Here is a 23,614-nt window from a genome sequence, read left to right on the forward strand (position 1 = left end):
TTTTAATTATTCGCATTTAATTACTCTTAAGTGTGGGTTTTTTCATCGGGATATCTTTACACAAGCTTGATAGGTGATTAATTTCACATTAGGAATGGTTTTTCCAAGTCACTGAGAAGCTTGAGGGATTTGAGTCTTTAATCCTCAGTTTATTTTAAAGGTCTTTATCTGTAGCTGTTATGCACTTATCTTTTTGTTTCATTTGCCTTCCCCCACACATTGTCTCTCATTTGTACTGCTGTCTCTCTTTTCGCTCCCTATTTTCCTTCTCTGTGTTGCTCTCTCTCTGGAGGCTATGTGTAATTACTGTCGGAGGGGGACCTGCATAGATCTGCATGACCTTGGACACTAAAAGACAGAGGTCACTGCAGGCTGAAGGGGGAGGAAGTGACTCTGTTCTCTACACTGTTGATGCTTTGCCACTATGTTGACATAATTAAAAACTTGCTGAATATAACCCTGAATCTTCATAGGTTCCTAGCCTTAATGGCCACAACCTGAGTAGTAATATGCTCTGCTCATTTTCAGTTTTTTTTTTTTAAAACAAAGACATAAATAGACGAGTACCATTTTCCCAAAGTGTGGCCCCCAAAAGGTTTTGAATGGATTTTTGATATAGATTATAGATATAAATATATTTAACATTGGACGTATTCGTGTTCTAAGCATGGCGTTTGTTCCCTTTATGTAACCATAGTTATATCAGGTTTTACAGTATATGCTGCAAACATACCTAATAACTGTTTGAGATGGTCACAACACAGGCAATCAGTACAATCATGCATGTACTGTAGTGTCCTGCCCTGCAGATTGTAGCACTGGGCAGCTTTGCTACAGGCTTGTCTTTGCCTTGCTAGCAGCCTACCCTAGATTTGGACCTCGTTCAGTTGTCACCTCCGTGGTTGCTAGGCCCGGTCCTGACCAAAAAACACACATTCTCAGCCCATCACAGGCCTCAGCTGCAGCACAGTTGGCGATGCATCCTGTCTAGTGCTTGTTTCCTGGCACCTATACAGACTGATAATGAGTAGAGTTGTTCCACCCCCAACCAGGTGCAACTCCATCCACATTATTCACACTTCTACCTTTTACACACAGCAGCTGTTCATCACCTAATGATGCTGGACTCTACTGAGGGTACAAGGCAGTCAGGGAACTATTGTCTCTCAAACCAGGCCCTCTCCTGGCTTTCCTGAAACTGAACTCCATTATTAGTTTCAGTTTATTTGGTCATTTAGACTTTTCATATTGGTTTGTTTACTTGTTCCCTTTCTCTTTTGGTTTAATGTATGCTAAATGACCTCTTCAGTCAATGTGACCTCTCTACACTGCGTCACTGCATCAGTATCTCTCTTTTCAAAATCGAACTCTGCATAAAGTGGAGGCGAGTTGCCACAGTAACACTGGTACTGAGAGTGCTAATTTCAAAATGAGGACATGAGAATTACTGTAGCATTTCATATTGATCAGCCTGAGTGGTCTGCTAATTGGATGTCATGTCTAGGCAGCCAAGTGATGATTACTTTATACAATAGAGCTTAATAAAAAACAGGGTGCACATTTCGGCGCCTGTTACAAGGCTGCCTGCTGTTTTTTTTGTGTTTTTTTTAAATTTGGATATTTCTGTGGCATTGTGGGCATCATGCCAAATTTACTCAAGGGTTGAGATAATTAACTCCTACATCAGTGTGTTATGAAACTACTTTTGAGAAAGGAATTTTTTTTGTTAATCAAGGGAGTTCTTTGTTGAACAATCTAATTAAATGAAGTAAAAAAACCTAATTGTGCCATGAAAAAATGAACTCAGATTTCAGGCAAACAACATAAATGCGACTAGTGTATTAATGATTGTTGAATAGTTTAATGGCCCCATCAAATTAAGGGAGGATGGCTTTAATTACTATACTGTTCTCCTATGAATGCATCTTAAAGCTAAAGCTGCTCGTCTGTAACACCGTACTAGTTTGAATTCAGCCTAAATACAATTAGTGACTGTCTAAATAAAACAAAAGCTATAGACTGTCTTTACATCTTATAGGCTAAAGAAAGAATGTTGCTTCTTTCCATGAAGTCTTTTCCAAGACCATGACCTGTGGATCTTTATCAATCTGCCTTTTATGCCTCATGTTTAATTCAGTTGAAGTGTGTAGGTCTTGTTGTGATGCCATTTAACCATCTAGCTATGCTGAGCAAAGTAACTAAGCAGGTGAATCAAACTTGCAGTAGACACAGCTGCTGTTTTTCACTTTTCCAGCTCCCTGCCACTGCAGATGCAATATTTAGAGGTCACACTCAGCCCAGATGATCCTCCCCCTCCCAAGACATTCATTATTAAATCAGATACACAATGTAGCTTCGAAAAAGGTCAGCTCACCTGTCTGTTTGAGGCGGCATGCGTTTGATTTTCAGGTGGAAAATTAACATCTTCATCCTCATTCTTCACCATCCTAGCGAGCACGATTTGCACTAATGTCAACTTGTGCGTCTATTATTCATTATCCGAGTGACGCTTTACACAGCGGTGAGCCACTTACTGTTTCAAATGGCGTTCTCTTTGAAATCCCCCTCCCCATATGTGCACGGGGCCATCTTACAAGTATATTTGGACTCCTCACAATCAAAATAGGGTATTAGCTGCAGTCAATGATGCTCGACAGGTGGCAGAGAGAGGAGCAGGAGAGACTGATGCAAAAAGGGAGCCACAGATGCTTGTCTCTGTTTAGATTTTTCACTGATGGCTTTTCCAATTACAGAAACAGTAATTTGCTGTAAAAGGCTCCAGACTGGCGGGAAGGGTGGAATGGAACAGGATAATGTTGGTGGGGTATCGAATGAGATATAATCCATATCACTCTCCTGTGGGAGTGGAGAAGCATTAGTCAAACAGGGGGATCATTTGTTTTTTATAGTGGCCTCCCTCACTGCCCAGCAGATGCTGACACCACTTTAAACATCACTCAGGGAGGGGAGTAAATGTCCTTTCTCCTGCCTTAGCTCCCTTCTTGTCACACTGTCTTCACAAAGTGTACAAATATCCCCAGGTGAGTGTTGGCTCTTTGTTGATCAACCGCAGGAGGGACTCAAACAGCTGTGTGTGTTTACGCATGCACACACAGCAGGCCTCCTAAGCCAGCGCGTACTGTACCAAACCTGTGTTTTGTTGCTGGTCAGTGCAGCTTTTTACCTTTGAAGTGTTGTTTGCATGTCCTGAATCGTAGCCATTCCTCTACCCCAGAGGATAAAGCCCATCCAAGCCTCATGCATATTTAACACTCCAAACTAACAGGTGAGCTAAAGCACAAAACTGTTCAGTGACTGTATCTCTCAGATGGTAAATGATGCACCATCCATGTGTCTTTGACCAGCAGACCAGGGCAGAGCAAGAATGTTTTTGGACATAATGTTTTGTGTGTCGGTTTCGGTTCGACTCTTCCTCCTCTCAGTGCTGACTCTGTTTTCTTTCATCAATTATAGTCAGTAATAGCCAGGCTTACAACTGCAGTCGCTTGTTTCCCTGGCAGGTGTCCTTTTCATAGATGCACTTCACTTTGACTCCTAATTCCTTCATTCTTACATGCCAAGAAATTAGCATGCTTTCATAAGCAAACGTTGTTCTCTTGGCCTCTGTCATATTGTGATTATTTACCCTTCTGTGGTTTAATGGCTTTCATAAACAGCTAAATAGAATTCAGTACGGCCTTCGGATGTGTAGTGAAAGGGCACATGATTCACAGTTTTCATTGTCTTTTTGTTCCCTTCTTGTCTCTGCTCACACACCATGAGCCACAATATAATCAAAAACGATCATAACCCACCTGTAAAACTGTTGTCAGTCTCTCTCCCCCCTCTCTCTCCATCTCCATTGTTTTCTTGTTTTTAAGCCTAATCGCTCCCTCACTTGCAGTGGACATTCATAATGTAATTATATATGATTTACAAACAGCTGCAGCCATAATGGTGCATAAACAAATTACAGAATGAGGCAGGAAAAAAAACGAGGAATAAAGAGATGAAGACAGAGGAATTGGCTCAAATCAGACACAGTCAGTGGTTTGGCTGCTTTTTGCATCATTGCTTTGGCTTTCCTTTCAACACTAAATGAGCACTCATGCTCGACATGCTTTACCCCTTCTGCAGGCAGATATTTAGTTGTCTTTATGCCAACCTTAAATGGGAATCTGCCTCTGTAATGTAGAGTGCTAGCTGTACTTTGCATTGTAATCATTCAGTTTGCTCAGTTGACCCCAGAGGGCTTAGAGTTTGCTCTGTACTTGCTTACTGCATGTAAAGCCCATTTGATTTTGTCTTGTACGCTGATTGCAGTGTAGTATCTTTTATAACGGTCGTTTGTGTGTGATTCATTTTCACAGCTCTTCAAATTTTCGGTATATTTGCTTTGTGATATTCAAATCTCCATAATATGAATAGTTTTCTCTGAACAAGCCCTTAACTCTCATTAAATCTGCACATATGGACGCAGAGTTCCTGATCCACCCCAAAGCCAGTTCTCTTTTGTTCAAGGAGGATGCACACATCAAATTACAACTCTAAATCCCAAAGAGTAATAGTAATAAATAAAGCATACTAAAAATGATTTCATCATAAAATGCTGTTTTATTTAATTCCTGTTATTAGTGATGCAGTTCAGTATTGATCTGTCTACAGTATAAACAGTTGATGAGTTGTCAATTGAAGATAACCAGATTTCAGATTGCAAATTACAATCATGACCCAAGTAATAGACAGCATAAAAAGTGGAGGGATACATTAGGAGTTTTTTGGAAAGTGCAAAATTAACAAGCCAGAATTGATGACATGACTTTAATCTTTAGTGTGACCAGACCTGAGCTGGAAATAATTGGAGTGAATCTATGGGTCACAGCAGACATAATTCAGCTCAGTGAAATTGGTGACCCATAAAACTGCACTGTCAGTGTCCTTTGACTGCATAAACCCAACCAGAATGTAGTACATATTTCTAGGCCACTAACTAAACCTATAGAATAGGAGAGATAGAACTTAGTTATTTTATTATTACACCCACACACCAGAACAAAGGTCTCAACATTTAGAGAATATACTCTACCAACAGTGCACCAGTGAAAAGTCCATCATTATTACAGTAGATTATACATCATGTGGGTCAAACATGGTCATCTTTGTTTGTAAACTATAAATTTGTATTTGTGCCAGATGCACATTTCTTTAATCATTCTGCATAGATGCCCCCATTTAATAATTCAATAATTCTGTGTTTATTGCAGTGAAGATGCAACGTTTAAGTGCTTGGGGACGTATCATAGAGACTCTGTAAAAAATAATTTTAAAGAAAGCTGCTTTTTTTAAGGAACCTGGTTATTTTTGCTATAAAACTGGTATATAAAAGAAAAGGTAGACATGATGGTGTCTGAGAAAATGAGACATCTGAGCAAGAGAAATCAGGGCATGCAGTAACAGGACCTTGTCATGGTGCAAGTGGGAGAAAAAGCATAATCAGGATTTATGACTGCACTATAAGTATAACTCAAAGCTAGCAGCATCCTGGTGTAATGGAGCAGTTAAGAAGACCATCTGATTTGACAGCAAGGAATTGGCTGTCATTTTTCTGACAGACGCAGATTTGGTGGTCATATCAGATAATCAGACACTGTTCACAATGTGGCATGTGTTGGAATTTTTCCCATTTAATGTATCACATATGGAAGCTTGGCCTCCATATTGACACACAATCCAGCTTTATCATTTAAATAAATGAAACATTTTTAATTGGGCTGTGCTAAGCAGCTTTTTACATAAATGCAAGACAGTTTTCTTTACATAGCACAAATCAAACAGAGGAAATTTAAAGCACTTTACATATGCAAAGAAAATAAATACAATATGCATTAAATATGTGAATAAACCCATTTAATACAAGAGAAAAGGCCACATTTTAAATATATGGAAATATATATATACAAACAGATAATATATAATATACACACACAAATGTAAAAGGAAGGAAAGTACACACTAACTTTAATTAGATAAATAAATCACGGAGGTACCTAGCTGTGCTGCTGAAGCCCAGTGGCATGTCTATACCAAGCAGACCAGCTTTGTGGCAAAGCTGGCGGATAATGATGTAACCACACCACCTCTGCATATGAGGCATGATGTGTTCCAATTCATCTGACATGTTTTCTAAAAAGTGCTGAGGATGTCTGTTTGGTGTGTATTTCTGTATGTTGTGTGTGTCTTCCCACTGCAATAATCAGCAGTTGGACAACATGATGGTTAGACACCACACCTCTGCTGCCCAGAATCCCTGCACAATCTAACTGAGCTCCCAGCTTTTCCTTCACATTCTGAATCCCTTCGTAACCCTCTTTGGTGTTTTTCTCTTACTTTGACATGATGCTAATGAAGGTTTCCTGTCTGTTGTTGGTTGACAGCTGCCTGGCTGTCTCAGCACAGATAACCCTGGAAAAGCAGCATCATTATTTATATTTTCTTGTTCTCCACCAGCATAAATATTAGGTGTTAATGACAACTCACAGCAGCAGAACAGGAGTAAAGGAAAGGTGTGTGCACTGCCTGCCTCCAAGCTGTTTTTGATAGTAACATGCATAGTAAGCAGAACTTGCTAATTTTACACAAAGACACACACCCTCACTGTATTTACATGCACACAAGAAACTGGGACTGTGGGAGTCAGGATGGAGTAAGGCAGGAGACTGGAGAATGTGTCTACCTGTGCTGCAATAACCTGGTTTCTGTAAAACCCAAGGTTTTGTGACACAACTTTTGACAGCTTTAAATTTTTTAGTGATCCAAGAGTTTGGACTGACGGCACAGTGAGAAAACAGACTGCAGTTTGACAGAGCACAAGGTGCCTCCTAGTTTTTGCCTGTATTTTACAAACAGTCTATTGTTCAGTTGTGGTAAACTTATTTTACACTTAGTCACTTTGGTTTAGATGTTTGTTGTCAGTTTATATTTGTAACAATTTGAAGGTATTTTACAATGATTAATTTTATTTTGGTCCCACTAAACCGTTCTATTGTGTGAATATGTGTGATTAAAGATGCACCATTACCCATAATTCTGGCGTTCCTGCCCACAACTCCCCTCCAGGTGGCAGATCAGTGGAAATAAAGCTCTGAAAATACAGCCATGGAATTTTCACATGGGCCACTTCACTAAACTAGCTGCTGTAATTCCTTCTGCACGTTACAAACACACACACACACACACACACACACACACACACACACACACACTGCCACTTGTGAACACTAAAAGACATGCATGTGTAAACCATACACAAACAAATATATTGTGCGTATTACAGAAAATGAGAGAAAGTGCTTTTGGAAATGAACATACTTACAACTAATGAGGGCAAATCGAACGGCCACTTACTGCACATACTGAATCCATGGAGCACTGACTCACTATGTGCTTTCTGCAATTCCCACCGTATCGACAGCCACATTCTTGCCTCGAATGCACCATATTAGGTCCACCTCGCACAATGATAATATATATATATATATTTATAATGGCTTGATAAGCCCCAAAGAGAGAGCGGGATTGCTTAACTCAATGCTGTATTCCTCCAGCAGGGTAAACCAGCATTAGCTGTCTGGTGCTAATGGACTAACGGCCACAAAAACCACACATAATTTTTCCTTTGTGATTTTGGTCTTGGTTTCTAAAGGGCAGCTGGGGTTACCATTGGTTTGGAGCTCTGTGGTGTACCATTAGTGTTGAAGTGTTTCAGAAAACCAAGGTAGAGCATTTTATAAGTGTACGGTTTATATGAGTAGCCACCGAGATGAATTTGTATTTTTGTCTATAAATATGGTAGAGATGCTGTTTAGCTTGAACCTATCTTCTAATAGAGCACTTTTCAGAATACAATAAAGTAGTTTATCTCATTTCTCATAGCGTAAGGCAGAGATTGAGAAGCACTTCCATCCAGTTACAAACAGCATAAACAATCTTCAGTCATCTGTGTGCATAAAAAGCACCCAGTCATGCTATGCACAGTTGCAGCAGACTATTTCTTTTCTATTGATGCATTCATTTCAGTGCTCTGCAGGCAGGAGGTACAAGTGGGTTCATTTTCTGCTGCTGCTTAAGGCTCTGCCCTTTGTCACACTCTGACAAGCCAACATGCAAAATGCACAGACCTCTGTAGATAAGACAATTAAATGAAATTTTAGACCCTTTTTACACAATCAGTGGATAATGTTTGTAGCTTCTTCTCATGGGGAGGGTGAACACATAGTTTAATTTAGATAAAATGGTAATGGAGCCAACAACTGCAGACACAGCAAAGTGTCAAAGCAAGAGCAAGACAGCTCATAGTAATGTAATTAAATCCATCTTGAAGAAATTAACAAAAGCTGTAATTGCACTGGAATATAATATATAATATATAATATACAGTTCTTGGTGTAAGTTCTCGCTCCTGTCTGTGTCTTTCAGGAAGCCAATTGGAAAGCCTGATGGAGACGATGAGAGCAGAGATCGCTGCCCAGCCTCCAGTGGAAGGATCCTACTCTGCACGCCGAGGGGACTACTGCTTAGCCAAGTTTGCTGATGGTGAATGGTGAGCAAACATTTTGATACTTGTGAAAATCTTAAGAGCTTTACAACTTTACACTGTAAACTAACCCCCCTACAAAAAAAAATACTGAACATATTATTGACTGCCTAAATTTACAAGACATTGTAAGACTATATACGTTATGTATAATTTGGTGATCCGCTTCTCTCTCTCTCTCTCTCTCTCTCTCTCTCTCTCTCTCTCTCTCTCTCTCTCTCTCTCAAGAATACCTGACATTTCATTTTTACCTTGTCCCTACTTAAACCTGTGATGCGTTAACTGCAGAAACCCACTGGGTATAATTAGCTCACTGCCACTGTTTTGGCCCTTTAGGATCAGCAGTCGTTTGACAGTAGCGCCCACACACGCACACACGCACACACACACACACACACACCTCTTCATCTTGTCTCCTCACCGGATGTTGGAAGTTTACAGATGGTCATGGGGACAGATAGAAGTCACGAGAGGAGGGGGAGGGGGGGTGAATCTGTGTCATGGTGATGGTTTAAAAAAAAAATTAAAAAAAAATCATGAAACTGATTTAAAAAACCAAATGTTCCAGCAATTCACCTGTGCTCCCCTTTCACCCGTCTCCTGAGGGTAAAACTCAAGTTCTTCTCTCGCACAGGCCACCTTACAAGTCAATGAGCATTTTAAAGAGGCCATCTGTTGTAAACCTTCACTTTCTTTAACCTGTTGTTTGTCTTGTTTCTTTCTACAGCAAAGCAGTTGGCTGGAAATTATTGGAGATTTTTTTTTTTTTTTTTTTACCAGATTTATATTATTCAGCGAACTAATTACATTCACGTTGGCATTGTTGAGTGTCCATATCTTTGTATTCTGTGATTCATGGGGAATGTCAGCTTGTTTCATTAGGGGGCTAATTAGAAATTCGTTGCCTTTCAAGATCTCTTAGAACAGCACAGAGTCAGTGAATAGAAAAGAAAAACCTCTGTTCATCAGTCACTCACTCTTTGTCTCTCACTTTTTGTCTTGCTCTGTGCTTATTTCTGTTCTTTATGTCTTCCTGTTAATCACTTATTTAGTTTTAACTTTGTTCTCTTGTCTTTCTGCACCCATGTTGGCCTAATTATTTGGCTTTCTCCTGCTGTCCTTGGTTCTCTGCCAATTTGAGTTTCTTGCTCTCGTTTGTTCGTCAGTGAAACAAGTGACGGTCAGATGAAGACGCTTTGTGAATTAACTCAGAGAAATGTTCTTCTGTAGCTGCTTTTTAAAGGCATAAGGAGAATTCTGTATGTTCTTATCATATCAAGTTTATTTTCATTCAAGATTGAACTTGAACTTTATATGTGCTATAAAATCAGACCTTACACAGTAAAATTGCTGTTTTTTTTTTGTGATTAGCACTAATGTTCTAACGTTATTTGCTACAAGGCAAAAATGGGTTTAAATTTCTGTCCTTTATTGCAAAGAGGCCTCTGTGCAATTTTCACAGCCCTTCGATGTCCTGATAGATCCCCTTTGTCCCCCCTCACTCCCCCGGTCTGTTCCTCCTCTCCTGCTCCTCTCCCCCGATCACAACAGACAGATCCTCCAACACTTTGTCTCCTGGGAAATAAGCATGGAATCATTTACTCATCTGCTTTTCCTCTTGTGCCCTCTCTCTTCATCCCTGTTTCCCTCTACTCTGTACTCGTTCTTTCTCCTTCCCCTCTGTCTTTCTCTCAATTATTCTTATGCTGCTGCAGGTACAGAGCCAGAGTGGAGAAAGTTGAGTCACCGGCGAAGGTTCATGTCTTCTACATTGACTATGGCAATGTGAGTACGATCGTGTCCATGATTTCGACTGTGTGTTCGTGTGTATTCCGTTATCATTAAAATGTAGTACTATTGTTTCGGGCTCAAAACACACAACCATTAGCAAAGTTTTGATTTTTGCCAAGCCCACAGCCAGAGGCAGTCTAGTATCTATAGAGGGATTTCTTGCATCTGTTCAGACACCGATTTTATTTTCATGTTGAAAGCAGGCTAACAGCCTTTTATTTGTCCTTTCAATTAGAGTTTTGGGGACCAATATGACACAGGCTTGTTTGTTTTTCCTTTATTTTTCATGACCGAAGCAAAGAGTGCAGCTCAGAATATCAATTTCAATTCTTATTATCACAATCACAAAAGACTGCTCGTGTTTTTTTTTTCCTTATTTTGAACTGTGATGACGAAGACGTTCATCCTTGAGTGTGTTGTTGTTTGCTTCCACCCACGTGCATACACATGCTTGCATCATGGAGTGGCTCATGCAGCCAGTCTCCAGCCTGCAGGAGATTTCCCATTATGCAGTTGAGTGGCACAGTGTGTGACTGACCTCGGAGTAGGGGACAGCTCCAGGTTTGGCTGGCAGATTTGATGCGTCCTGGCATGTTGCTGAAAGTGTGATTCTCTGAGGCCGAACAAAAAAAACGGAGCTGATATCTACCTCATACTCTGTAGTTTTACGTCATTTCAGGTTCAGTCACGCTGGCCTTGATTTCATGCCGCTGTGTCATGAGCTGTTAGTTGGTGATACTGCCACCTCTCTCAGGTACAGGTCAGTACCTAAATTATTATGTGATCGTTGGCAAACACAGCAGAGAACTTTTGTCTTTCATTTTTAAAGACCACATCTGCGGTGCTGTCAAAGTCTAATATGGCGGTGATAAATCTTAACGTTATAATCCATAATAAATGTTGAAGGTTTTCTCTGTCTAGACTGTACAGTTCAATGAACACATTAACCTAAGATATGGAGGTCATTAAATTAACTCCCCACTTGTAAAGACTGTATTTATCTGACTTTCCACTGATGTGTTCTTGTTTGTAGCTTATGGTGATCAGTGATGGGCTTCTGCCTGTCAGAATCGATCAACTTTATTGCTTCGGTGCTTAATAGTGGAAGGTAGTACATAGTTTTTATACACAGACGGGTGCTTTTTCTTTAAATTTGGGAAACAAGCCAAAGTTGGGTGAACTTGGAGTCAGCGACAAAGATCGTAATCCGCATAAGCACGAAGGTACAGATGAGACTGCTATTGCACTATATGTCTACAAGTCTTTAATGCAGACGGGTGTTTTATCAGGTTGTACAGGCAGGTAATCACATAATAAAAATTAATTCAGTGTCAAAAATGATTGCACATCTGACACATTTGTTTTCATAAAAGGCAAGTGTGGCTGTGCGACCCTTTAGTCATCTCTGTATTCAAATACTCAAGTGCTTTTTTTAAAATCTTGCTCATTTGCTGCATTTTCTAATCTGGTTTCTATCAAGTTAACATCTATTGTCATCTTTATGCTTATGCTGTAGTTGAGCTATAGAGCAGATGGAGCTTAGTGAAAGGGCCTTAGTACTGCTGTAGAAACAGCTGTGAAATGATTGGTAAGGTGACTTATACACGCATGCAGCCTTTAAGCTACAAAATGGCATCTGTCCTTCTTTCGCAGTTGTAAACTGTCATCATTGAAGTGACAGACGAATTACAGAGTTGATTCAGAACCAAGAAGAAGAAAGGAAGAATATGTGGAAGAATCAGGAAGAATATGTGGTTGTTTGTTTGAGAATGTCCTTCACATGCTGAGGATTTGGATTTGAGAGATGCACTCAGTAATGTCAAAAATATAGAAAGTCAACTTTCATCACACCTGTTTTTGTTTGCAAAAACTATGTCATAACGTAATAATCCAGACATTTCTCTTGAAAATCTCCCCTGGCTTCTTTTGGCGTAGTTCTAGCAAGAGATGGATGTCTTCGTCATGTTTGCTTAAACAGTCATCATCACAAACAATTGTTGTTAAGCTTCACTTCAGTCTCAAAACCTCAAATTCATAAACCAAACCATTTCTAGACTAAATATTTTTCTACTAACTTTACAGCTACAATATTTGACAACAGTATTAATAAAACAACAAATGTCACCATGTTTCTGTTTGCCTGCAGATATCGACACCATACAAACTGTATTAAAAAATGTTCTATACTGGATCTTTTTTCTGTCCTTATTTCATCCCCCCTCCCCCAGAGAGAAGTTGTGTCGTCCACTCGTCTGGCTGCCATGCCTCCTTCCTTCAGCACCAGGACCCTGCCAGCACAGGCCACCGAGTATACCTTCGCCTTCATCCAGGTCCCACAGGACGTAAGTGCACAAATGAGCACATGCACAGAGCAGAGATGTGTCACAGCTGAAAGCTTCCGAATTAACTTTCGTATATCAAATTCTTCAGTCTCATTTTCTGCCAGATTTTGAAAGTTGACTTTCCTGGCATGACATTAAAACTGTTTGAGTTTCACTTATCACACGAGGTGATAAGTCTGTAACTGACAGATAGGGTCGAGTTTTCATTCCAAGCAACTGTTGGTGAAAATTATGCTCATACATAATGCATGCAGTACAAAACAGGCAGAGCAATGACAAACAGCAAGCCAACGGTTTACTTTGTTACAAAAATCTGAGAATAAGTGACATAGTAGCAGACGGATATTGTTTTATGAACCGTTTGGTAATGTATACTATGTTTCTTCAGCAACCTGGACTCTCACACTTCCTATAGAAAATGACAGATCATCCAGGCACCTTATGTGCATGTGTTTGTGCATGTAAATGTCCATCTGATAGCAGAGCAGCAGATACTGTTTTTTTTCTACAGCTCTAATCTTCTTGTTTACATCCCAGTGTGTTTACTCAACCCTCAGTGTGCGTGTTTGTCTCAAGTGTGAGTGACTATATTTTGTGTTTCATGGGGTCGACTCATTGGTAGCAGATATAAACATGTTTTCTCTTGGTATCCGTCTGATTGACAGAGCATTAAGCCGTGTCTTTATTTGGCTGTGTGCGCGCATCCAAAAGAGAGCGTGTTAGCTTAAAAGGTATTTGTTCCACTTAGCCTAGATAAGGTGCATAGCACTGGTTTGTAAGGTCATATGTTCCTAGAATTAATAGCTACTTTTCATAATGCTGATTGTTTGTTTGCTGTTATTTTTTGACCTTTTATTTGTATTTATTAGGTGCACTGAGCCCAACACTGAATCTTTCTAGTCTCTGATGCTGTTGATCTGTGCTGCATTAGATTTAAAGGTTTCTCAGCTATTTATTCTCCCTTTTCTGTTAGAATTTGTTTATTTTAGTTGGTATTCGTTAGGGCTTTATGGGTGATAATGTTGATCACTGATTCTCTGAAATGTTTAAACCGTGGTAACCTTTTCTACAGTAGGAAATGTTTTGTGTTGGTCAGAGCATGTTGGTCACCATCTGACCCACTGGCCCTCTCACTGGAAATGTGTTGCAGAGCTTCATTCAGTCAGTGGCTCAGTAGAAACTGAGTGTATGTGTGTTTGTGTGTGAGCTGCTTGTGCCAGGGTGCATGCTGTCACCTTTCTCATGAGTCAGTGTCTCCTGAAGGATGAAGTGGCCCATCTGTTGGTTGAGCCCAGGGGACACAGGCATCACCTACACTTTACTGGGCCCCAAAGACAAACACACACACACAGACACACAAAGCTTTACCACATGTTGCAAGGTGACATGCACCTTACCTCTCTCCTCACCCTTTCTCTGTCACTCCGTATCTGTCTGACTCTTCTTCTGTGTTGTTGGTTCTCTTGGTTTTCCTTTCATTTGTGTGCTGGCTGTTTTATCTGAGGCTTTTTATTCTGTTGCTTACGCTGACAGTGGAGCACAGTTCCCCTTTTGCATCCTGCCTTCTCTGCTGCACATAGGAAAGGTTCTTTGATTTGTCTCTCAGCCTGCCACCTGATGCCTTACGTAACATGTTGTCACAAGTTAAAAAGCTTCCTAATTGCCCTTAAAATAGTCTTTTTCTCAACAGCCAAAATACTGGTAATGGGACGAGGTCATGTGCTGTTTTCCAGAGCCCTTTCACAGCATGTTCCATAAATCCTCCATGTCAACGTTTTGGTGTTTTATAGGAAAAACACTTACCCGTGTAATAATGAGATTATCTTTCCAAAAACATTACCTTTTACTCACTTGCATTACTTAATTACATTCCTTAATTACTCTTAGGCTGCATTTTCACGAAGCAAATTTCTTAACTGGTGCTTTAAATGGAACAAATTAAGCAAATTTTAAAAAAAAGACTGATTTGTTTTTTATTTAGTTTTATTGTATTTCTCAAATAACTGAGGTATTAAATTAACACCATTGTATAAAATTACAGTACCCTATTTGGCAGTGTATCCAGTTATTTGGACCGACAGTAAGTGGAAATATTTTAGCCTGTTCGTAACGTGTCAAAGTGCTTTAACCAGGTTTGTACTGCACATATGGTGGAAAACGACAGGGTCACTCGAAGGCTCTCATTAATTTTGTATTGCCCCCTCACAAGTGTCAAACCATTCTTGTTCTGTAACACTCTCTCCCTGTGTTTTTCTCTCTCACCCTGTGTCGGCTGTGTCCCTGCCTCTCTCTGTCACACACTAACTCTCCCTCTGCTCTCTCTCGCCCTGAGCTCCCCTGCAGCGCCTGTGACAAGTTGACCAGAGGGAGCACAGGGACAAAAAAGGCCCTTAGTTTTGTGCCTTGAACAAGCTTTCCTGCCCACACATGCTCACACACATACACCAGACACGCACGTACCCAAGGGCGGCTAGCTCGAAGGGGGTTGCCATGGAGACAAGACCAGGGCGAGAAACAAGGGAAGTGAAGATATGGATGGTGTAGGGGAAGGATGGATGATGGCCAGGGATAGATTTTTTTTTTTTTTTTTTTTTAAGTGTCTTTCTGCCTTCTAAGAGGCACTTCCATGTTTCTCTGATTTTCACCCTACTGTTAGAGGATGTTGAGGTCAGGGCTGCATTGCAGCTTTCCACCTTCTCTATCATATGTTTAATCAAATGCTGCCTTTCACCTCAAGGGGTGAGGAATAAGATGAGTAAGAAAGGGTGAGGTAACAAACTGAGGAATGAGAAGTAAAAACAGAAGAAAGGAGGAGGATGGATGAGAGTGAGTCTATTAGATTGGTCAACCAAATGAAAATGCCTTGAACTCGTTGAGTAGATGACTGACACATTACTATGTGAGTGATCCTGTAACTGTATTTTGTAGCTGAATAAGTCTAATTCTGTTCTTACTGACGACATTACCCTGCTCACTCTAACTATATTTGTCCCCAACAGAAATCAGCTCGCAGTCTGATTTATGCACGTCGGATGTTTGTATCAGCCTCTGCTTTGCATTTATGCCTTTAGGAGTTGTTAATGTTCTAATTATCCTTTTTTACCTTTTTCTTTCTCACACTTCCTCTGTCTTCCACTTTGATTTCACCATCTATTACTGCTTGATTTCCTTTCGCTCACCTCCTCTTTCTTCTTAATCCTTTATCAACTCCTTCAGGAGGACGCTCGTGCAGATGTGGTGGACTGCGTCGTGAGGGACATCCAGAACAGCCAGTGCCTGTTGAACATCGAGTACTCAGGTGCCACCTGCCCACATGTCACGATACAGTTTGGGGACACCAAGGATGATGTGGGCCTGGGCCTGGTCAAAGAGGGTTTGGTCATGGTGGATGTCCGCAAGGAGAAGCACCTGCAGAAGATGGTAAGTGAAGTGATGGGCAGACTGTGTAAAGGGCAGTTAGATACAGTGTTTGCAAGTTCTTAGTGCAAGTTCTTAGTTTAGTTTTAAAACAATTAAATTCTGGGCTGATGTTGAGGCTTCTTGTGTTGTTTGACGTTGGTACAGCAGCTCTCAATGTGCTCATGATCAGAAGAATCTGTTTTCTGTTTGATGTGAATCTATGCCTAAAAAAACTGTGTTGACAACCAGTGGTTTGTTGTTTCTACTTAGGGTGAGATGTGAATTGTTTTACTTTTAGGCTCAATTAGGGTGGGAACGTGCTTTTCTGAAAGACTGGATATATTGAACAGGCCATAATATCAATTTAGGAAAGTTTTTCATCAATTTCCAGGCCCCACTCCAACTTTCATTTGTATATTCCTCATTTTTCTCTACCTGTTTCTTGTTATTCCATGGCTCGCAGTGCTGTCAAAATGCATGCTGTTCAGAATTTGTGCCACTGCGCTCCTTAACTGGCACTGTTGATCAAAAGGTAGCAGCTGTTAGTTAACTGTAAGCACACAGTGAACGTTTATCAAGTTTGCCTTTTGTCAAATAGGGTCCTTGTGTAGACGCTATCGGGTCTGTCCGCCAGCTTTGGCTTCCTGATGGTCCAATAATTACCACATTTGCATGCTAGCATGCATCTGGTCAATCTTAGTTTGTCATGTATAGATTTCTTTGCTGCATCAAAGCTTGTATTACACAGAATCCCTGTAATGTGAACATTGTAGCAGTGTCATAATACCTGTCCTCAATTGTAAATCCACAGCCACTACAATGCAGTTACTAACTAATTTTTGTACCCACTAAACAGCAGAAAAAAGCACGCCTGCTTCAGTCAGTCAATAAAACAATGCTGATCACTAGGAGAGTGTTTTGACCTCTGGCCTCCCAGTGCAGGCCAGAGGTCTCTGGGTAATAAACCCCACAAAGCAATGATTAAAACCCACCAGCCATACAGCTAATAGGCTTATAGACTAGGCAGATTTATGTTTTGCTGCATCAAATTGTCTCCCTGTAGTACTCAACAGCCATGTCTCCAGTATTTGCTGCTTCCTTGCTGGCTGCAGACAAATATTTTGATCTGGAAAAAGCTTAAAAAGCAGCAGTGTTGCCAGTGTGCTTACAAGTGTGTGTAAAAGTAAGCTGTACAGCATTTCTTGTTGATAATTCCACCCATCAAGTCTGCTTCCAAGCTCAAAGCCATCGCTGAGATCTTCCATATTTACCATTTGGTAAAAACAAGCTGAAGTGTGATTAGGCTGCTTTTCAAACCTCTAAATGGAGTAAATGTGCTTCTGATTCTAGACTGCACTTTTGCTGTATACAGTAGCTGAATTGCCCAGCCAGAAATATTTTATCATTGCTGGGGAATCTGTTATATCCGATTCTGTCATATGTAGTCATGTGAATCATAACAGTGAAGGCGGTTAAACTGTTTTGTTTCTGTTGATCAAACTTCTTGTCAATTATTGATGCAGTGTAGATGAGCTGAGTGACATACAATTAATCTGAAACCATTTTGGCTATTTATTGCTTGTCTGTTATTTTTCAAGCTGAATTGACAAAGGTCCTTTGATTACATATCTGGGGATTTGCTCCTTCTTTCTCTACTAAACTGAGTATCTGGGTTTTTGACTGTTGGTGAGACAAATCAAGATATTTAATGATGGCCACATTGGACTCTTAGAACTTACAGTGAATATGTTTAACTATTTTGTCATTTCATAGACAAAACCATCAGGTAGTTAAAAAAAAAAAAGCTACAAAGATTTATAAAAATGGACAGTGTCACCCATTTTTATTTGATGAGAACTTTTGGTCTTGTTAAAGGGCTCAGATGAAAATATTTAGTTTCATCCTATAATTATCTGTGCCAACTACCAGAGTTGACCTAGAATCATTTGTTTGCATATTGCATTTCTGGATCAATCCATGAGCTATACTGCAGCTGTTGTTGATGCAACAACAAAACACATTATCTTGCCAGGACGACAGAGCCAAAAAATGTTCTTAGATGCACCCTTTTATTGACCTCTGGATCTCTGCTCCCGGTTCTTTTGCTCTATTATTTAAAGTTCCCCTGGAGCTTTTGATAGGGTGGGCTAGCTTGGATACTACACTGAGTTCCTTCTATCAGACTGTCTCTCTTTTCACTCATCCCGGCTATCACCCTTCTTGTAAAAGCGACTTTTGTCCTTCCTATCTGTTCCATTTTGGCTCTGTTCTTTATTCATTATCCATTCCAGAGGATTGGAACACGGTCATTGTAATCTGTACTCTAGCGCTAAGCATTGCGTAACAGATGGGCTGTAATGTTCACTGGCACTTCAGCGACTATCAACAGTCAGTCATAAGTGCACTGAAGGTTAACACCAGTCTTTGAGGATGGCATTGTCCCAGGAGAGGAGAGTAGACAGGATTTTTATTTTTTTTTAAGTGCATTTGTGCCTGAAGCTCTACTTTTAGATGTCCACTATGTACGCCATATGGATAGGTACTGTCGCAGCTATATATATATAACGACATCATGGACAAACAGCTAGAGTGAAAGTGTACTTGAATTTCCTTTATCCTATCTTATCTTCTCTTCTCTTATTTTATCTTAATTTAGTCTAAACTAAAGATGATCATACAGCAGCTGTTGGTATCTGATTACAGCAAGTGGAATATTAAAAGGAAGGCAGGAAAGAGGAGTAAGAGGAGAGTGGATGAATGATGAGCCAAATTGTGATTGATTTCCTGTACGGAGTGAGAGGAAACTGACAGTGACCTAGAGGTGTGGATGGACAGTAAAGCATGGGATTAAAGTACAGCTGACATTTTGTCCTGTTTCCAAAAATACAAATATCAGCATCTGACTCACATCACCCATAGATATTTTTCATGATTTTATCTCTTGCATGTATTTGGAGTGAAAGCTATATTGTGTCCATGCTGCTAATCAAGTAGATTTAATTTAGTAGTAGTTATGCATCTTGCATATCATGTTTATGGGACTTTAGATTATCAGCAGTGAGCAATATCATTTCTTTACACACCTGCTCAGTAGAGAATGGGTATTATGTAGTGTACATTATGTACTTTACATTATATACTATAACTACAGTATTTCAGGGGTAGTGGGTCTGTAATTACATGTTGGTTTCAAATCGATCCTGGAACTTTTTTTTTTTTTCCATTCTGCTATATTTTCTATCAAAAAAGAGATCTCTCTTGTCCTACTGCATTGTCTCTCTGCCTTCTTTGTCTGTTCTTCCTCCTTATTTGTTACCACTCACAATTGAATCCAGATGGAGAGCCTGTAAACCTTTTTGTTGGAGCTAAAATCAACTTGTAGCATAGAAAAGAGTATATGAGCATGTAGGTGTGTGTTTTATTGTTCCCTAAGGCACTGTACTTCTGTACACTATCGACTGTCAGGTACAGTGGCAGCCAACTGTTATCATTATGTTAGTACCATAAATGAGCTGTTAGCAAAGCTCAACAGTAATGGCTGCCTTAGGCAGCCAGATTTAGAGTAATGTCAATCATGTCATTTGGTCTGATTGCCCCTGTTGGCAACTACTGTTCTTGAGTTGGGAAATAAAAATCTGTATTAGTTCCCTTGCGTATAAAATCTACCAAATACATTGATTAAAAAGCCCATAGATTTTTTTTTTCTCAGAAAATACAGGAAAGAAAGCAAGTGTAGAGTTTAATCAATAGGGTATGAGCATGAACGTACTGAGGAAAGCCAAACAGACTTCATCAAAACTTTAAGTGTAACTAATTTAATTTAGATTGAACTATTGAACTAGGTACAATCTGGTTAAAATCTGAAGAAAATGGCTGTTTGCCCAAACTTCCTGTTTGGTTTTTCTGTTTGTACATAAAAGCTGTCATGTTTTCACACCACATTTAGAGGTTTCTTGCTCTGACCCAAGACTTCATGTCTTCTCTAGACACAGCAGATATACCAAGTCATTCTTAAACTGTCCTGGCACCATCAACTATCCACTCTTAGAATGGCATCTTGCCACACTGGCACAGACACTTAACTTATTTTTCCTCCTCTATCTCTCTTAATGTCTCTCTCCACTCACTCAAGTGATTCCTTCCATTTTTCTCAGCATTGTTTTCGCCCTGTACCTTCTGTCACCTGTTATTTTCCCAGCATTACTTCCTTCTTGTCTGCTCACTCCTGCACTCTCCATTGCTCTTATTCTATTCTCCACCTTCTGCACATCACTTGCCATTCATTATTTTTCCAGTCAGATTCACTGTCAAGCACCAGCTCCTCTCGCTCTTTTCCCTTTTTAACTTATGCTATTCATGTTATTCAGACTGTGTGTCATTTAGACTTATGGGAAAGAGTAGTGGAGGCTAGGCTGAGGTCAGAAGTGAGCATTTATGAGCAGCAGTATGGTTTCATGCCAAGAAAGAGAACTACAGATGCAATATTTGCTTTGAGAATGCTGATGGAGAAGTACAGAGAAGGCCAGAAGGAGCTGCATTGTGTCTTCGTAGATTTGGAAAAAGCGTATGACAGGGTGCCGAGAGAGGAGCTGTGGTTTTGTATGAGGAAGTCTGGAGTGGCAGAGAAGTATGTTCGAGTGGTGCAGGACATGTATGAGAGCTGTAAGACAGTGAGGTGTGCTGTAGGGGTGACAGAGGAGTTCAAGGTGGAGGTGGGAATGCACCAAGGATCGGCTTTGAGCCCCTTCTTGTTTGCTGTGGTGATGGACAGGCTGACAGATGAGGTTAGACAGGAATCTCCGTGGACCATGATGTTTGCAGATGACATTGTCATCTGTAGTGAGAGCAGGGAGCTGGTGGAGGAAAATCTAGAGAGGTGGAGGTTTGCTCTGGAAAGGAGAGGAATGAAGCTGAGCCACAGTTAAACAGAGTACGTGTGTAAATGAGAGAGACTCAAGTAGAACGGTGAGGTTACAGGGAGTAGAGGTGAAGAAGGTGGAGGATTTTAAGTACCTAGGGTCAACAGTCCAGAGCAACGGAGAGTGTCAGCAAAAATGAAAGGAAAGGTGTACAAGACACCTGTGTACCAAGACACCTGTGTACAAGACACCAAGTGGTGAGACCAGCAATGTTGTCTGGTTTAGAGACAGTGGCACTGAGAAAAAGACAGAGGCAGAGCTGGAGGTAGCAGAGCTGAAGATGTTGAGGTTCTCCCTTGGAGTGACGAGGATGGATAGGAACAGAAATGAGGACATCAGAGGGACAGCTCATGTTAGATGTTTTGGAGAAAAAACCAGGGAAGCCAGATTGAGATGGTTTGGACATGTTCAGAGGAGAGACAGTGAATACATTGGTAAAAGGATGCTGAGGTTAGAGCTGCCAGGAAGGAGGCCTTGAGGAAGACCAAAGAGGAGGTTCTTGGATGTAGTGAAGGAGGACATGATGCTGAGGTTAGAGCTGCCAGGAAGGAGGCCTTGAGGAAGACCAAAGAGGAGGTTCTTGGATGTAGTGAAGGAGGACATGAGGATAGTTGGTGTGGGTGAGGAGGATACAGAGGATAGGGTTAAATGGAGGCAGATGATTCGCTGTGGCGACTCCTGAAGGGAGCAGCTGAAAGGAAAAGAAGATGGGGAGGTGGCATGTTTGGCTTTTGCTAATCTGCATTTTGTCTTTTTGCTATGTCATGATTAACAATAATCCCCAAGAATTAAAGTGAAGAGGTGCTTGAATCAGACCTAGTGATGACCTCATAATGAGCTGTGATTTAAATCTTCAGTTATTTGTAACGTGCATCTGCTGATTCTGGCCTTTGAACCTACATTGGACTGAAAGTAATGTCTCTTAGCATTGTAAGTGAAGGCAGTAGGGATTTGAACTTTGCTTTTGTGTGGTCATGCAAGAAAAATGCACAAATATCATTCCTGAGAGAACATACTGGAGAGCTGCATTAGGACACAAACTATGGCAATGCAATAAAAAGAATAACAAATGTGGCAGAGTAGAGCCAATGAGCACACAGTGAGTCTGGTTCTTGTTTCCTCTTACCCACTCCAAACCTTCATCACTGTGTCATCTGCAAATGGCTTTTAGCTGTATCTGGACCACTAGTTGACTTTCAGGTCACTGTCCTCACTGTTCAACCCCATTGCCTATCACAGCCCATCAAGAACCACACAGCACATACAAACACACACACCCCTACTGAGCTTGATGACAACATGACCACTCCCCACCAATGGCTCAATACCTAATTTACAAGTACTGCTAGAGATGGAGCCTTTTAATGGACATTTTCCGCTCCCCTGTTATTGACTGTATGCACTCACATACACAGTCACTTGCACAGGCAGTTGTCTCCCCTGCTGCCACCGCTCTGAAGGCCCTTTCGACATGCCCTGGCTGATACGGGCCACTTCCCAAACACCATTCCATCTTCTGCAGATGTACACACATACACATACACTGTAACCTCCCTCCCTCCCTCACCCTGGAGGTGTGTAAAGGACAGGAAGTGAGTGGAAGCACCAAATTTTTCAAACTGAAATTATTTTCAGTTTTTACCTTGTGGGAGAAAAAGATGGATATTGGAAAAAAAAAAAAGGCAAAATTTCACACACATTTGTGTGATACATTGCTCCTTATGTAAGACCTGTTTTCTTTCCAGTCCCCCCGGGAGAGCACTGGAGAATCTTCTCCGCGATAACCGTTGTTAGTCCTTCCATTTGTTGCCTGCCTGTATTTTACTTGTGTGCGTCCTCCTTTATGGAGCCATGCTGATGGGCTTGTCAGCACCACACTGCTGCTAAGTGCCTGATCTCCTCCGACAGCCATGTTGTCTGTTGACAGTGAGACAATGTACAAGAGAAGGTTTATAGTTTTCATTTTAATATAGTTTTAACTCGAGAATATCCTGACTTTTAAAGGCTAGAAGCCTCTCTCCTAGCAGATTTCAATAATACACAGAAGAGTCGTGTGGCGTGGAGGACCAGGGGACACTGGCCATCACTCAATGTGGCCTGTACAGGTCAGAACTGACCGGCCATACGAGGCTACTGTTGCATATTTCTGCTGCAAAGAAAAGGAGTCTGGTGGGGCTTTGACAGTCAGTATGACATGTTTATGTACTTTGAGAGAGCTGGTGTGTGTACCTGTGCTGTGTATTACCTTGAGCCTCCTCTTGTCTGTGTGCATGCACCTCTAGGGGAGTGTCAGTACATACTGTAGCACTGCTGTTTCTTAGGGTCAGACTTATGGTTTGTCAGCTCTAAATATCCTGTTTTCAACCTTTGCCTAGGAATCTGTCTTATTCATATGCAGGCATTTTTTATGGCTCTTATGTCACTTTCTAAAGTTAATGTTGGAGTTTTGTGTTTGCAAATTCAATTTTCACCTTTTTTTTCAAATTTGGCAAATTTTTTGGACATGGGGGAAAAAAATCATTATTTCAATGTAAATTATTTGGTCCTATGTTTACTTGATCACACCAGCA

General features: G+C 40.7%; 1 protein-coding gene across 1 annotated transcript in view; it reads left to right on the plus strand.

Annotated features, from left to right (window-relative positions):
- The window catches only part of snd1 (staphylococcal nuclease and tudor domain containing 1), a 145,817-nt gene that overhangs the window by 113,889 nt on the left and 8,314 nt on the right, over window positions 1-23,614 (plus strand). Inside the window, exons 19-22 of the mRNA XM_026326508.2 lie at window positions 8,476-8,599; window positions 10,309-10,378; window positions 12,613-12,726; window positions 15,943-16,146. Coding sequence (XP_026182293.1) covers window positions 8,476-8,599; window positions 10,309-10,378; window positions 12,613-12,726; window positions 15,943-16,146 — 512 coding nt within the window. The remainder of the gene's footprint in view (window positions 1-8,475; window positions 8,600-10,308; window positions 10,379-12,612; window positions 12,727-15,942; window positions 16,147-23,614) is intronic.

The sequence above is a fragment of the Mastacembelus armatus genome, chromosome 23 (assembly GCF_900324485.2).
Source record: "Mastacembelus armatus chromosome 23, fMasArm1.2, whole genome shotgun sequence".
Lineage (NCBI taxonomy): Eukaryota > Metazoa > Chordata > Actinopteri > Synbranchiformes > Mastacembelidae > Mastacembelus > Mastacembelus armatus.